Source organism: Cornus florida, unplaced genomic scaffold (genome assembly GCF_030987335.1).
Source record: "Cornus florida cultivar Cherokee Brave unplaced genomic scaffold, ASM3098733v1 CherokeeBrave_3.0.0_Hap2_Chr04, whole genome shotgun sequence".
Lineage (NCBI taxonomy): Eukaryota > Viridiplantae > Streptophyta > Magnoliopsida > Cornales > Cornaceae > Cornus > Cornus florida.
Genome location: NW_026775574.1, coordinates 80,232,336 through 80,245,741, shown reverse-complemented (window position 1 = coordinate 80,245,741; position 13,406 = coordinate 80,232,336). Strand labels below are relative to the sequence as shown.

Here is a 13,406-nt window from a genome sequence, read left to right as displayed (position 1 = left end):
CCTTTTTAATGCTGCAAAATTTGTACTCCACTAAATTGCCTCTGCCTAAAGTACACGTCTCAGCAAAGTACGTGGGAACTAAGAACCAGGTCCACAAATATGTCTAAATGCTTTCAATCAAGGAAAATATATCATCAATTTTAGGTGAAAGACACTTATAATTAATTGTAATATAATTTTGTTCAAATATTAGTCATAGCATATATAACTTGAAAAAATTCCAAAAAATAAAAAGTAAAACATAATTTAAATAAATAAACAAAAAACTTATGTGAGAAAAAAAAAATATATATATATATATACATAAAGAAGAATGTTGTAAATGTCTTTCAACCATCATAATTTTACAAAGTCTGCATTCACACACCTAGATGACTCATATGAGATAAGTATGGTTTGACAATTCTTGTCCTCTTTGCACCATATTTTTTATAGGTGGATCCATCTTATATATAAGATTTTCTTATGGGATACACTAGTATAATATTAAGTATATATCTCATTAAAATCTTGTTAAAAAAAAAAATTAATGGGATAAAAACTTACCAAAACAAAAATAGTACATTATTTTTATGTTTCTGAAAATAGTATTACATATGTTAATATTGTCTAAAAAAAATCTTGTCCAAAAAATTCAGTGGGAAAAACCGAATAAAAACAATTACAATACCCACAAGGTAATCTCCACGGTGTTAGTCTCCATATGGGTGCATGAACTAGTAGTCTAGTATTCAACAACGCTAATATTGTGATGGAATGACTAGGAAAAATATGGGACCGCATAGGGCAGCCGCCTTATGATTGAAACGGCTCGACCGAAATCCTCTTCGGTGCAACAGGACATATGTCCTAGCCGGTGAGTAAATTAGAAAAGTAAAAATACATGAGGTAAAAAATTAAAAAGGAAAACTTTTTTATATACACATATATACGGAACCAAATCAAAACCAGACCAACTTCTTACTTTTTTTTTTTTTCTCTCTACAATCTCTCTTTACACAAATATTTTCCCAACCTACAACTTCTTGTATATCACAACATATAACGTGCTAGATGCAACATACCATCTGCATCTATAACATATCATCTTGTATCCCAACTTTCATCTTACCAACATCTCACTTATTGTACAAATACATAAACATATCTTGGTACAAATTGTATATCACAATATTTTCCTACCTTACATCCCAACTTTCCCCTTATCAACATCTTAACTTTTTTCTTACCAACATCACACTATTCAAAACCAGACCAACTTCTTGTTTTTTTTTTTTTTTCTCTCTACACAAACATTTTCCTAACCTACAACTTCTTGTATATCACAATATTTATAGAACAGATGGTATGCCCACAACTTCTTGTATGCGTTAGATGCAACATATCATCTGCATCTACAACATACCATCTTGTATCCCAACTTTCATCTTACCAACATCCCACTTATTATACAAATACATAAACATATCTTGGTACAAATTATATATCACAACATTTTCCTATCTTACATCCCAACTTTTCCCTTATCAACATCCTAACTTTTTCCTTACCAACATCACACTATTCATCTCTTTATCTTGTTTGGTATGTACGTTAGAAAAATACTGGGATGCTAGTAAGGAAAAAGTTGGAATGTACATTAAGAAAATGTTGTGATGTAAGACCAACGTGCCAACAATTTCTAACATGTATCTCAAACAAAAGAAAGAGATAGTTGGGATGTTGATAAGGAGAAGGTTGGAATGTTGTTAAGGAGAACGCTGGGATGCTTAGTGAATACTGGTACAAACTGATATATATACATCAATACATTTTTATGTGTGTGTATATATATATATATATATATATATATATATATATATATATATATATATGTATAAAAAGTTTTGTCATGCTCGGATGAAGTTATCAAATTTCAGAACTGTGGAGATCATCTTCCCACCAATCAATTACAAAACCATAATTATCTAGCTATCCAATTTGAAAACCATGGAGATCTTCTTCCCACCAATTAATAGCAAAACCAGAGATATACATTAACAACAAATGATTCAAACACATATACCCCGAATCAATCGACCCCAAACCAGAGATTTTGATAAGATAATGCTAAGAATTTAGGGTTTTGAGAAGGAAGAAAAAAAAAGCATCGTTTGCTGAAATTTGGTATTTTGTATAAAGTATTATGTATGCAGTAACAAATTTTAACCCATCCCTACTTATGCGACGTGGAGCTATTAGGACCATAGATCACTCACCGGCTGCAACAGATTTACTGTTGCGCAGGAGATGATTTTTATCCCAGGGAATGAGTAAATTTTTCTTGGGTCCCTCTTACTTTTTTAATGCTGCAAAATTTGTACACCACTAAATTGCCTCTGCCTAATGTAGAATATATATGCTATCACGTCTCAGCGAAGTACGTCGGATCTAAGAGCCAACCAGGCAACCACCAGGTCCACAATATGTCTAAATGCTTTTAATCAAGGAAAATATATCATCAATTTTAGGTGAAAGACAATTATAATTAATTGTAAAATAATTTTGTTCAAATATTAGTCATAGCATATATAACTTGAAAAAAATCCAAAAAATGAAAAGAAAAATATAATTTAAATAAATAAACAAAAAACTGATATGAGAAATATATATATTTGGAGAAGAATGTTATAAATATCCTTCAATCATCATAATTTTGGCACGTTACATAAGAATGGTACAAAGTCTTTGCATTCACACCTACAACACATAAATGACCCGTATACTTTGCATTCACACCTGCAATAGATAGATGACCCGCGTGAGATAACTGTGGTTTGACAATTCTTGTCCTCTTTTCACCATATTTTTATAGGTGAATCCCATCTTATATATAACACTCTCATTTGGAATCTACTAGTATAACATTAAAAAGATGTCTAGTTAAAATCTTGTTATGAAAAATTTAATGGGATAAAAACTTACCGAAACAAAGAGTACATTATTCTTATGTATCTGAAAATGATATTGCATAGGTTAATACTGTCTAAAAAAAATCTTGTTAGGAAAACTCAGTGGGAAAAAACCTTAACGAAGGAAAACATGTACAGTACGCCAATAGCTTTTCAATTCAATTTCTCTCCCTCATTCAGCATTAAAGATCATTGAGTCTACACATTCTAATAGTATGCACCAGCTTCTCGAATGTTGTGGTTAGAAGCTCTTTAATGAATTAATTTGTTAGCTTATCACTCGAACGTATTTGTTGAATGTCAATATCACGGCTTCTGGAGCTCGTGCGTGTGAAAATAATTTTTGTGAAATGTTCCTGGTTCTGTCACCTTTTATGGATGGAGACTCATCTTATCAATGTAATACATGCTGCATTATCTGCATATAATGTTGTTGGGCTATCCTTGATTGATGAGAGTCCACATGCTTCACAAATTTGTTGTACCATAGATCTCAACCAAACACATTCTCAGTTTGATTCATGAATTGCGATGATCTCAAAGTGATGTGAAGCAGTTGCAATCATTGTCTGTATCTACATATTGGATCAACTGGGGTTTTGATTTTCTTGAATAAGACAACCTCATATATATTAGTGGTTCACGAAGGTAACGCAAATGTGTTTAAACCCATTCCAATATCTCCGAATTGGTGCAAACCTATACTGTGCTAGTATGTTGACTGCAAATACTATATTAGGTTTAGTGCAATTTGTAAGGTATATAAGGGCATCGATTGCACTAAGATATGGTACTTCAGGACCAAGAAGTTTTTTGTCTTCTTCTGGAGAACGAAAATGATCTTTCTCAATGGGTGAGCTTTATCCACATAATAGTGCTTCATGACTTTTTCAGTGAAGGTTGATTGGTGGATAAGAATTCCACTTGGTAAATGCTTGATCTGTAGGTTGAGGCAAAATTTTGTTTTACGTAAATCTTTTATTTCAAATTCTTTCTTTAAATAATCAACAATCGTGGTGAGCTCTTCGAGAGTTTCCACAAGATTTAGATTATCAACATATACAACTATAATGGCACATTCAGATTCTGATTTCTTGATAAAAATGCATGGACAAACTGAATTATTCACATATCCTTATTTCAATAAATACTCATTGATACGATTGTACCACATGCATCCAAATTGCTTCAATCCATATAAGGATCGTTGTAGCTTGATCGAATACATGCTACATAGTTTTAAGTTCTTTATTTCAAGCATTTTAAATCATTCAGTGATTTTCATATATATGTCACTATCTAATGATTGATATAAATATTTCGTAACTATGTGTAATGTATCGGATTTTTTTTCAAATTTTTTGGTATTTTCTTTTATTTACTTTCTGTATCTCGTTTTGCATTCCACGTGGGTCCCAAGGGCCATTCGGGACATTTTTATGAGTTTGGGAGTTCTGGGAATGCATTTTAATTATCTTGAGCATGTTAAGATTTACGGGATCAGTTATTAATATTTTTGGAGTCAGGATCGACTTTATGGTGGGGAATCTTCTCGGGCTTTTCATTAATATTTAATATTGTATTTGGCATGTTATATATATATATATATATATATATATATATATATATCTATGGTAAGATATTTTGGGGGCAATGTTGTCTTTAGTGGGATTATAGGAGGGTATTCTGGGGAGTTTGGTGTGAGGAATGGGGACCACCACTTGACATGTGGCCAAAGGAGGACTATTCATGCAATTGAAGACTTGGCAAACCACCCCTATGCTTCTTCATTTTCAGCCATTCCCTCTCTTTCTCTCTAGCTTTCTTCTTTCTCTCTCTATATTTATATACACTATGCTTTAAGCTCATTTTTAGGAGCCTTAATGTGAGATTTGAGAGAAGATCAAGAGGCAAACTTGCTTTACTCTTCAAGGGCTACATTTTTACACCACTCCTGAGGCCATTTGGGGGATTGCAAATTTGACCTAGCTTAAGTGCTTGTTTGGTTGTCTCTATTGAGGTAGGGATGGTTAAGACCTCAAACTTTGTATTTCATTGAGTAATCTTCATTTGATTTTTCATTTAATCTATATTGAATGCAAGTTTGTGAATAGATTTATAGTTGAATGATGATGTGGTGAAAGCATGCTTGTATACGATTTAAATAGTGGCATGGTATGCTACTGAAATTGATGTTATTGCCTAGGTGTAAAAATGTTTAGTTACAAATGCTAGCATGGTTGTGACAAATGATTTTCAGTGATGAGCATTCTTATATTTGATTCTTGGTAAATGTCATGCTATGCTCGTGATGTTATAGAAACGAGGATGAAGTTAAGTAAATGCATTGTTAATATACATGGCATGACATAGTGGAAATGTTGAATGGGAATGTCAAATAAGTCAAAGTAGAAAGGGTGTGGAAAGGGTTGTGAAATGGATTTTATAAAAGAACTGAATTTCACGAGTCTGGTGCTAATTCGACCTAGAGAGAGCACTTTCCGGTATTTAGACGTGTAACATTGAATTAACTAAGCCCTAAATGGTCGTCGAATTTGTTGTCAGGGATAGTTAATCAATCTCGTCTTGGTAAAGTCGCTTAGCAATTTTCGGTGTGAGTCGTATCAGTCTAGGTTCGGAGTTGGGATGGCATTGCATTTCATGGCTTCATTCTTCCATCTAACTTCTGAAATTATATATGAAATGAATGCTATTATTGCAAAGTGTGTTGTTGTGAGGGTTTAAAACCCCTCTTGACTCAAGGGAGTCTAAAGTTAATGCTTTAAGCATCTTCTACCAAGCCTTAGTGCTCATCCCTTCTATAAATATTTTTTAGGTCACAACGAAGAAGTAATGGACAATACACTTCCACAAATGTAATCTTAGGCAGATGTGATACCCCTTGACTCCGAGACATGGGTTGATCAAGCCCAAGCCCAAACCCGAGGGAAATGTCAAACAATTAAAGTATTTAACAAGCATAGAATACAAAATGAATTAAGAATTAAGAATAAAGAATAAAGCTGAAAGAATACTAAATAATAAATCCTCATTGATTTAATCCAATAATAAACCTAATTAAACTAAATCATCTGATACCAGTAATTAATTAAAATTACAACTCGGGAATCCATTATGTGGACCCCTAACCCAAAATCCAACTGAAATAAATGAAATCCAACTAAAACATAAAGAAGAAGTCCTACGTAGAGTCGGAGTAGTGAATAGACCGTCTCTGCTCAGTACGAACAAGTCCTAAGCCTGGAAATGACGAACACCTGAAAAATAATGGTGGGTTAGGCCACAAACAAGTTCTAATCTACTACATCCCAAACTGAGACTCATAACTCATATACATCCTAATTAATTCAATAATAACTAATAGTCTGGAAATATATATATACACACTAAGAGAACCTCACTAGACTATAATGTTGCCTCAACCTGAATAATAGGCAACATGCAAAATGCACATATAGTGGGCATGAGTACCTAGACCTACCAGGGCACACAACTACACTATATCTAGCTACACATCCCTGGCAATATACTTGTCCTAATCACTGATCCTGACACTCAAACTCATATCATGGTATATAACTGTACATATATAATGTCCATCCAATCCAAATAAAATAAACTATCCAAATATTATTTTAATAATATGTCATCCAACTGTTTCGTTGACCTGACACAAATAAGTAGGACTTAACTCTATGGTTAATCCAATCCCTTATAAACACAAATAGGTTGGACTTAACTATTCCGTTAATCCATTCCTAATGTGCCCCCATCCCATAATGGTGCACTAATCCATAATATAACTAATCAAAGGTTTCCATATACTTATAAAGATGCAAACGATATTTAAATCTAATTATCCAAGTAAACATGATATCAATCACATATACATCCTTTGCATTTAATTGAACAAAATAACAATTCTAAATAGCTTGCATTTAATTTATATCATAAAAAATTAACATTCATCTCAATTGAATTGTACAACTCTATAACCTGATTAAATTCATTTAAATCCAAATAACTGGTTAAAATAATTTAATCCAACCATCTTTAATTAATTTAACTTTTTAAATTAATTAAATTCCATATTTAGCATGTGTACTTTAAATCATGTAATTCAAATCCTTAATGAACCTATTTTAAATCAAATCGATCATAATTAATACAGATTCATTAATCAGCTTGGCAACCAACAATTCTTCGAATAAATTAGTTTTTTTTTTTTTTAAACATATCACACAGACCCATTAATCCCAAAAATAAGAATTTGTAAAAATAATAACCTAGGGCCCCAAACAGTGCCCAATTCGGTAGACTGGTAGCCCAACTGGTCTGCTGATTGGCCAACTGGTTGACCGATAGACCATACCGGTCGGCCGATAGCTTCATTTCTATCGGCCGAGTCCTGTAAAAGAATAAAAATACTTTGACGCAAAATTTGATATCTCATGAAATTGATCTTCGATGGGGCTAATTTTTAATTTTTATTTTTTTATATATATATTCAGCTCCATATGTAAATAAATAATTTTAAAAATTTTCTTACAAATATCTTGAGTATTTTATTTTTCAAAAATAACATAAGATTGTTGGAGTAGATTTTTAGATTGCCTATTTCTCTCTGGTTATGAAGGTTTGTTGTACAAATCTTATATTTTTGGAATTCTTATTTCATAAACTTTCCGTACATATATTATTTATAATTTTTAAATGTACGGTCTGTGAGATATGAAATTTTGAAATTTGAAAGAATTAAGATTTAAATAAAGAGCATTTTGGTGCAAACATCAACTCTTTTACCTCCTTCATATAGTTGAGGGGGTTCTTTGGTAAAAAATTTGATAAGAGGGATTTATTGGTAAAAGGTACAAATTGAGGGGGGTTCTTTGGTAAAAAAAATAGACAAGAAGGATTTATTAAAAAAAGTTACAAGTCGAAGGGGTTCTTTTATATTTTGCCCTCTTTTTTTTTTTTTTTCCCTTGTTATTATTGTTCAATTATTACCGCATGCTATATAAGTTTGCTTGGCTCAAGTGTGGCTTTTCAAGTTTTGGGCCTTAGTAATATTATTTTTCATGAAGCCCAAGTAAAATTGGGCCAAATCAGAGGCCGTAGGCGACCGCTTTGGTCGCCTGCCCAGGGCCGGCCCTGATTCTTATCTTCCTCAATTTTTATTTTATTTATTTTATTTATTTATTTATTTTTTTTTTTTCTGATCATTGTAAACTGGTAACGTGTGTTAAACAATGTGATAGAATGTAATTCTGCCACTTCTCTTATCTCACCTTTTTTCTTATTCTTGTTAAAATGATCCTTCATGGAGACTCATGATTTTATAAGTACAAATTTAGATGAGGAAACATAAATAGATATTAGAAGATAAGGAAAAATAAATAGATATTAGTTATGATTTCTCGAGTCGGTCCCATTGAGTCGTATGATTAGGCCTAATAAGAAGTTACAGCCCTAGACTGTCAGGCATCAAACTGTATTGAGCCTTTTTTTTTATCCCCTGTTTTCTTATTGCAACTTTTTTACTTCGAATTGCATATTTGAAATGATTTTTAATTTTTTAAAATTTTAGATTAATGATGAAGTAGAACTTTGGCTCTTTATAAGAGACGAGAACGATTGATCAATTGAAATCCCATACGAGGAAATAACAAGAAAATTGAATGCTAGCGAGGTTAAAGTGGTCTCTCTATAGCATTCTCTTCAATTACATCAGTTCCGAAACAACATTTTATGCAACTATAACAAGTTAGTTAGTTATATTAAAAAAAAAAAAATCAGGGGCAACTTGATAGTATTTGAGGCCTAAAGCAACATTTCAAAATTAGGCCTTCTAATGTTTAATATATGAATATAATATTTATAATTTTTATTCAAGGAAACTTAAAGCATTATTTGGATTTTTAATTTTAGAAATAGTAATTTAATTTTGTAAGCAATTAATGTGTGAGGTTCTAAAAGAAATATAATGATAATTATTGGCAGGTAATAGAGATAGTTTTTTGTTTTGTAGGCAATTGATATGTGAGAGAGTTCAAAATAAATATAATGTTCGAATAATTATTTAAAATGATATTATTTTGTGACCGCGTGAGAGTTCAAAAGAAATAGTATAATGTTGAATAGTTATTGATATGCAAGATAATTAAAAAAATTACTCCGTAAAACTATTCCAATTTTAAAGAAACCTTATATTTATTTGGCAATTAATACAATGAATGAAACATAATTAATACATCAACAAAAATTTGGGCCTCATATTTTTTGATTGGAGCGCAACTTGTTTTTGTATTCATCACTATAATATAAATTGCATTATTTGGTAATTAATATATCAAAGGAAATATAATTAATACGGTAAGAAAAATATGGGGCCTCTTTTTCCAATTGGGGCCCAAGGCAGCTGCCTTATTGGCCTTATATTGAGCTGGCGTGCAAAAAAAAAAACCATCTCTATCTCGCATCTATTGCAGAAATGGAAAGCCCATTTACAGAATACTTTTCAGGCTTACTTCTGTGTGAATCTTCCTCAACCACTCTGCTTCCGCTTACAAATGCTGGTTTCTTTGGCACTGGCAAAGCCATGCTGTCATTTGTTAACATGGAAACAACTTTTGGCATAGTTGGCCTATCGACTGCACGATCTTCTACACATAAAAGACCGACATGAATGCATCTTAGAAACTGTTGTTCAATACATGAACTCCCCAGTGTTGGATCCACAAGCTCTAGAGTAGCATTTTTGTTCCATAATTTCCATGCCTGTGATTGTACAATTATCAGTTAAAATGTTGGAAACAAACACATTAGTATTTAGTAGTGAAAAAAATAAAATCAAGACCACCATTTCGTATACTTACAAATCCTACTAGGTTAAGCGGACCTTCAATATCATAAAAGCTGTTGTTCTTTCGACCACTCACAATTTCAAGCATTAGTACTCCAAAACTGTAGACATCAGATTTAACAGAAAAAACTCCCTCCATGCACTCAGGAGCCATGTAACCACTACCAACAAGGCAACAATATAGATAATAGTGTTTAAGTATGCCATAAATTATAAGTTTAAGAGAAGTAAACTTCACACCCATCAAAACATATATAAATAAACTTATTTGATACTTACTACGTCCCACCAATTCTATTTGTGTTAGCTTCCGATACATTCTGCTTGCAAATTCTAGCCATACCAAAATCAGAAATTTTGGGGATCATGTTCTCATCAAGTAATATGTTACTAGCTTTCAAATCTCTATGTATTATCTTCAATCTTGAATACTTGTGAAGGTAAAGTAGTCCTTGAGCGATTCCTTCAATAATGTTGAGGCGTCTTTCCCATGTTAATTGCTCATTCTTACTTGTATCTGTCTCGAAATGAAGTGCAAAATATGGTACCGTACGTGTTTAAATTTTTTGAACAAAGATAAAATTTCATTGACCAATTACACTTGAAAATGATGCAAATGATGTTGTAGAGAAACAAAATGGATTTCTTACCAAAGAGAAGGGAGTCCAAACTTTTGTTAGGCATGTATTCATATACCAACATCTTCTCATCTCCTTGAATGCAACAGCCTAGAAGCCTCACCAGATTCATGTGTTGGAGTTTGGCTATAAGTATGAGCTCATTCTTGAACTCCAGCAATCCTTGTCCCGATCTTCTCGATATTCTTGAAAGTCGCTTTACAGCTATTTCATGTCCCTCACGCAATTTTCCCTGAAATATATAAAAGTTCATTACCTAGTAATGCATCTTTTCTAGGTTAAGAAACAGACTAATGCTATAAAAATAAAAAACTTAAACCCCATACAAACCAAGATGTCATGTTTTCTCCTATTTGTGTGTATGTATGTATGTGTGTATAGGAAAACAAATGACAATTGAAATCCATTGATTGCAAAACAGAAATATTCGATTGTGCAAGGAATTTATACAAGGGCAACGATTTCTTTTCTGGATTTTACCTTGTAAACTGGTCCAAAACCACCCTCTCCAAGTTTACATTCTGATGAGAAGGAACTTGTAGCATCCATCATACATGCAAAGCTAAATACCTTGAGCTCGTGACCCTTATTCCCGTCAAGTTCAGGTTCATCTCCATTTGATGTCATAAGTTCAAGTAAAACTTTCTCCTCTTTATTCTCTATTTTGATAAAATACAAAACTAAACTTGTCATTCCATAAAAATAATAGAGATTAAGGTGAAACATTACAATGTGACAAACAAATCTATTATTTGTTAGGGATGTACCTCGTCCTCGTCGTTTACTTTTTCTTCTTAAAAAGCACAAGAGGCCGAAAAGAAGCATTAGTAATGCAACTACTACAGCAATGACAATCCATATCCATTTCTTCTCTCCTGCATCTAATTATTGCAATAATTGTAAAGTAGAATATTCCAAAATACTTCTTTTCATTTTCTGAAGATAAAACAATGATTTCTGACTAGTGATAAATGTTCAAATTGCACATCTTTTGAATTAATATATATATATATATATATATAGAAACATAATCTTTACTGGGCTACACTAGTTAAGGTTAACTGAAATTACAAATAGACAAAAAAATGAATCGAAATTATGTGTGCATGATGGATAAGACATAAACAAAAAATGAAATATATATATATATATATATATATATATATATATATATATATATTTTACGAAATAATATACCCGTAGAACTGATATGACGTGAGTTATAAAAGGTAATTATAACGGTAGTTGAGATGGTCTAGGATTCCTTTTTGAAATTTAAATTTTAAAAACTCTATTATCTCTACTATAAGGTTCCAATACTAATCACTAAATAATAAATAATATAATATAATAAACAAAAGTTAAGGGTTTTACATTGCGTGTATGTATGTGAAACTAACACTAAAAGTAATAACCTTTAATTTTAAAGCTGTTTCATTTTGTTCCCGATGTTACTTAGAACGAGTGGCTAATGTTATTTGAGTACTATTTGAGAAAACTTACTCGAGTTGGAAATAAGAACATATTGACGGACTTTATCACCTATGTAATCTTGATGAAACACCAAATTTCCTTTCCAAAATACGCATCCTGTCCCATAATCATTAAAACCAACACAATCACAATCTATCCAACATATGTCCCTACAATCACTGAGACCAAGACTCTCATTTTTGTCAGGTGATGCTTCACTAGGAATGAAGTACCCAGATCGTAGATCGAACTTCTGGTGGCGATTCCTGCACTTGGGCTGCTCCCATAGCTCACACCCACTGTAGGCTAATTCTGATCCCCGCGTATTGTAACCATAACAAAGATCGACTCGAGCAATCCCATGCCTATCTTGATAACCAGATATGAAACCATTGTGCTCTAGCACCCATCCTGATATACTTTTTCGATCCTCTGGTGTAACTACAGGATCTATTATAAGCGAATAAGTAAAATACTCCTCTTCCGGATCAGTAACATTGATGAAATTATAATTCCAGTTGATAGTATCAGGTTTAGGCAAGAATTCAAATGCCTTATCCTTCAACACCCCACTAGTCCAATAAATCATCCCTCGTCGCCTAACAACCAATCGGCGTCCACTAGGATCCCATTCAAGAGTGAAAGCCCCTAGAGCTGGTTCATCCTCAGCAAACCAAGATGTAAGAGACCAGATCCGTCCAGTCCTGTGGTTGACACCTAATTTCATCTCCGGTAGAAGCGTGTGGGTGGGATAGTCAAAGCTCTGCCAGAGTACCCGCTGCTTTGTTGATCCGTTGGAATTTGCCTCTCTCACTACAAAGTTTCCTGAATCCAACAAAGTTGCAGTTATGTTAATGGTGCCGGCTTTACTCGCATATAGCTCAGCAGAGCTCCCTCCATTGTATGTAATAATCAGTTTCCCGGCTTTGTCTATACTGAGGACACCAGAATTGTTATATATAGGTGAGTTTCTGTTGGCAACCCATACTGCCCGTTGATCAGCGGAATTTGTATACCATATTCCTAAGTAAGTATTATTGTTGTCTGAGTATTTCGAAGGCTTAAAGAATCCTAAGGTGAAGTTTTTCCTTGAGGAAACTAGGAAAGTGGAAGAGGAGGAGTTGAGCATATCACCTTGTTGGAGTGTGTGTGATGATGCATCAAGAAAGGCCAACAAGGATGACAAAATGTGAGAGAAAATTATGCAAGTGAAAATTTTCTTAGATCTAGCCATGATGAACAACAAGTGTAGAACAATGATTTAAGCAGGCTAAATGGGTTTTGACATATAAAACTCTAATCTCTGTTGACTTCAAAATTCACCTTCTACAGCTTGGCCCGCAGCAGTACCTTGACCAACTCAAGGTCCAATCTGATTACCTGAAAAATACCCACCACGTCATTTCCATGGTGCTACTCTCCATATAGTCTTCTTGGGTCCCACTTACTTTTTTAATGCTG

General features: G+C 33.0%; 1 protein-coding gene across 1 annotated transcript; it reads right to left on the bottom strand.

Annotated features, from left to right (window-relative positions):
- Nucleotides 1-9,304: 9,304 nt before the first annotated feature.
- Nucleotides 9,305-13,180, bottom strand: LOC132305190 (G-type lectin S-receptor-like serine/threonine-protein kinase At1g67520). Its single transcript, XM_059802865.1, has 6 exons — nt 11,976-13,180; nt 10,953-11,353; nt 10,485-10,704; nt 10,114-10,351; nt 9,848-9,995; nt 9,305-9,749 (listed from the first exon to the last, which is right to left on the bottom strand). The coding sequence occupies exons 1-6, from the start codon at nt 13,177-13,179 to the stop codon at nt 9,441-9,443; spliced, it is 2,520 nt and encodes an 839-aa protein (XP_059658848.1). The 5' UTR covers nt 13,180; the 3' UTR covers nt 9,305-9,440.
- Nucleotides 13,181-13,406: the final 226 nt, after the last annotated feature.

What these genes read in the sequence shown, in the direction of transcription:
- LOC132305190 (XM_059802865.1), bottom strand. Translation starts at nt 13,179, where the DNA reads ATGGCTAGATCTAAGAAAATTTTCACTTGCATAATTTTCTCTCACATT. An exon ending in TTTGGACTCCCTTCTCTTTG is followed by an intron (nt 10,352 to 10,484) that starts GTAAGAAATCCA and finishes ATTTCGAGACAG; the next exon opens with ATACAAGTAAGAATGAGCAA. An exon ending in AATAGAATTGGTGGGACGTA is followed by an intron (nt 9,996 to 10,113) that starts GTAAGTATCAAA and finishes CCTTGTTGGTAG; the next exon opens with TGGTTACATGGCTCCTGAGT.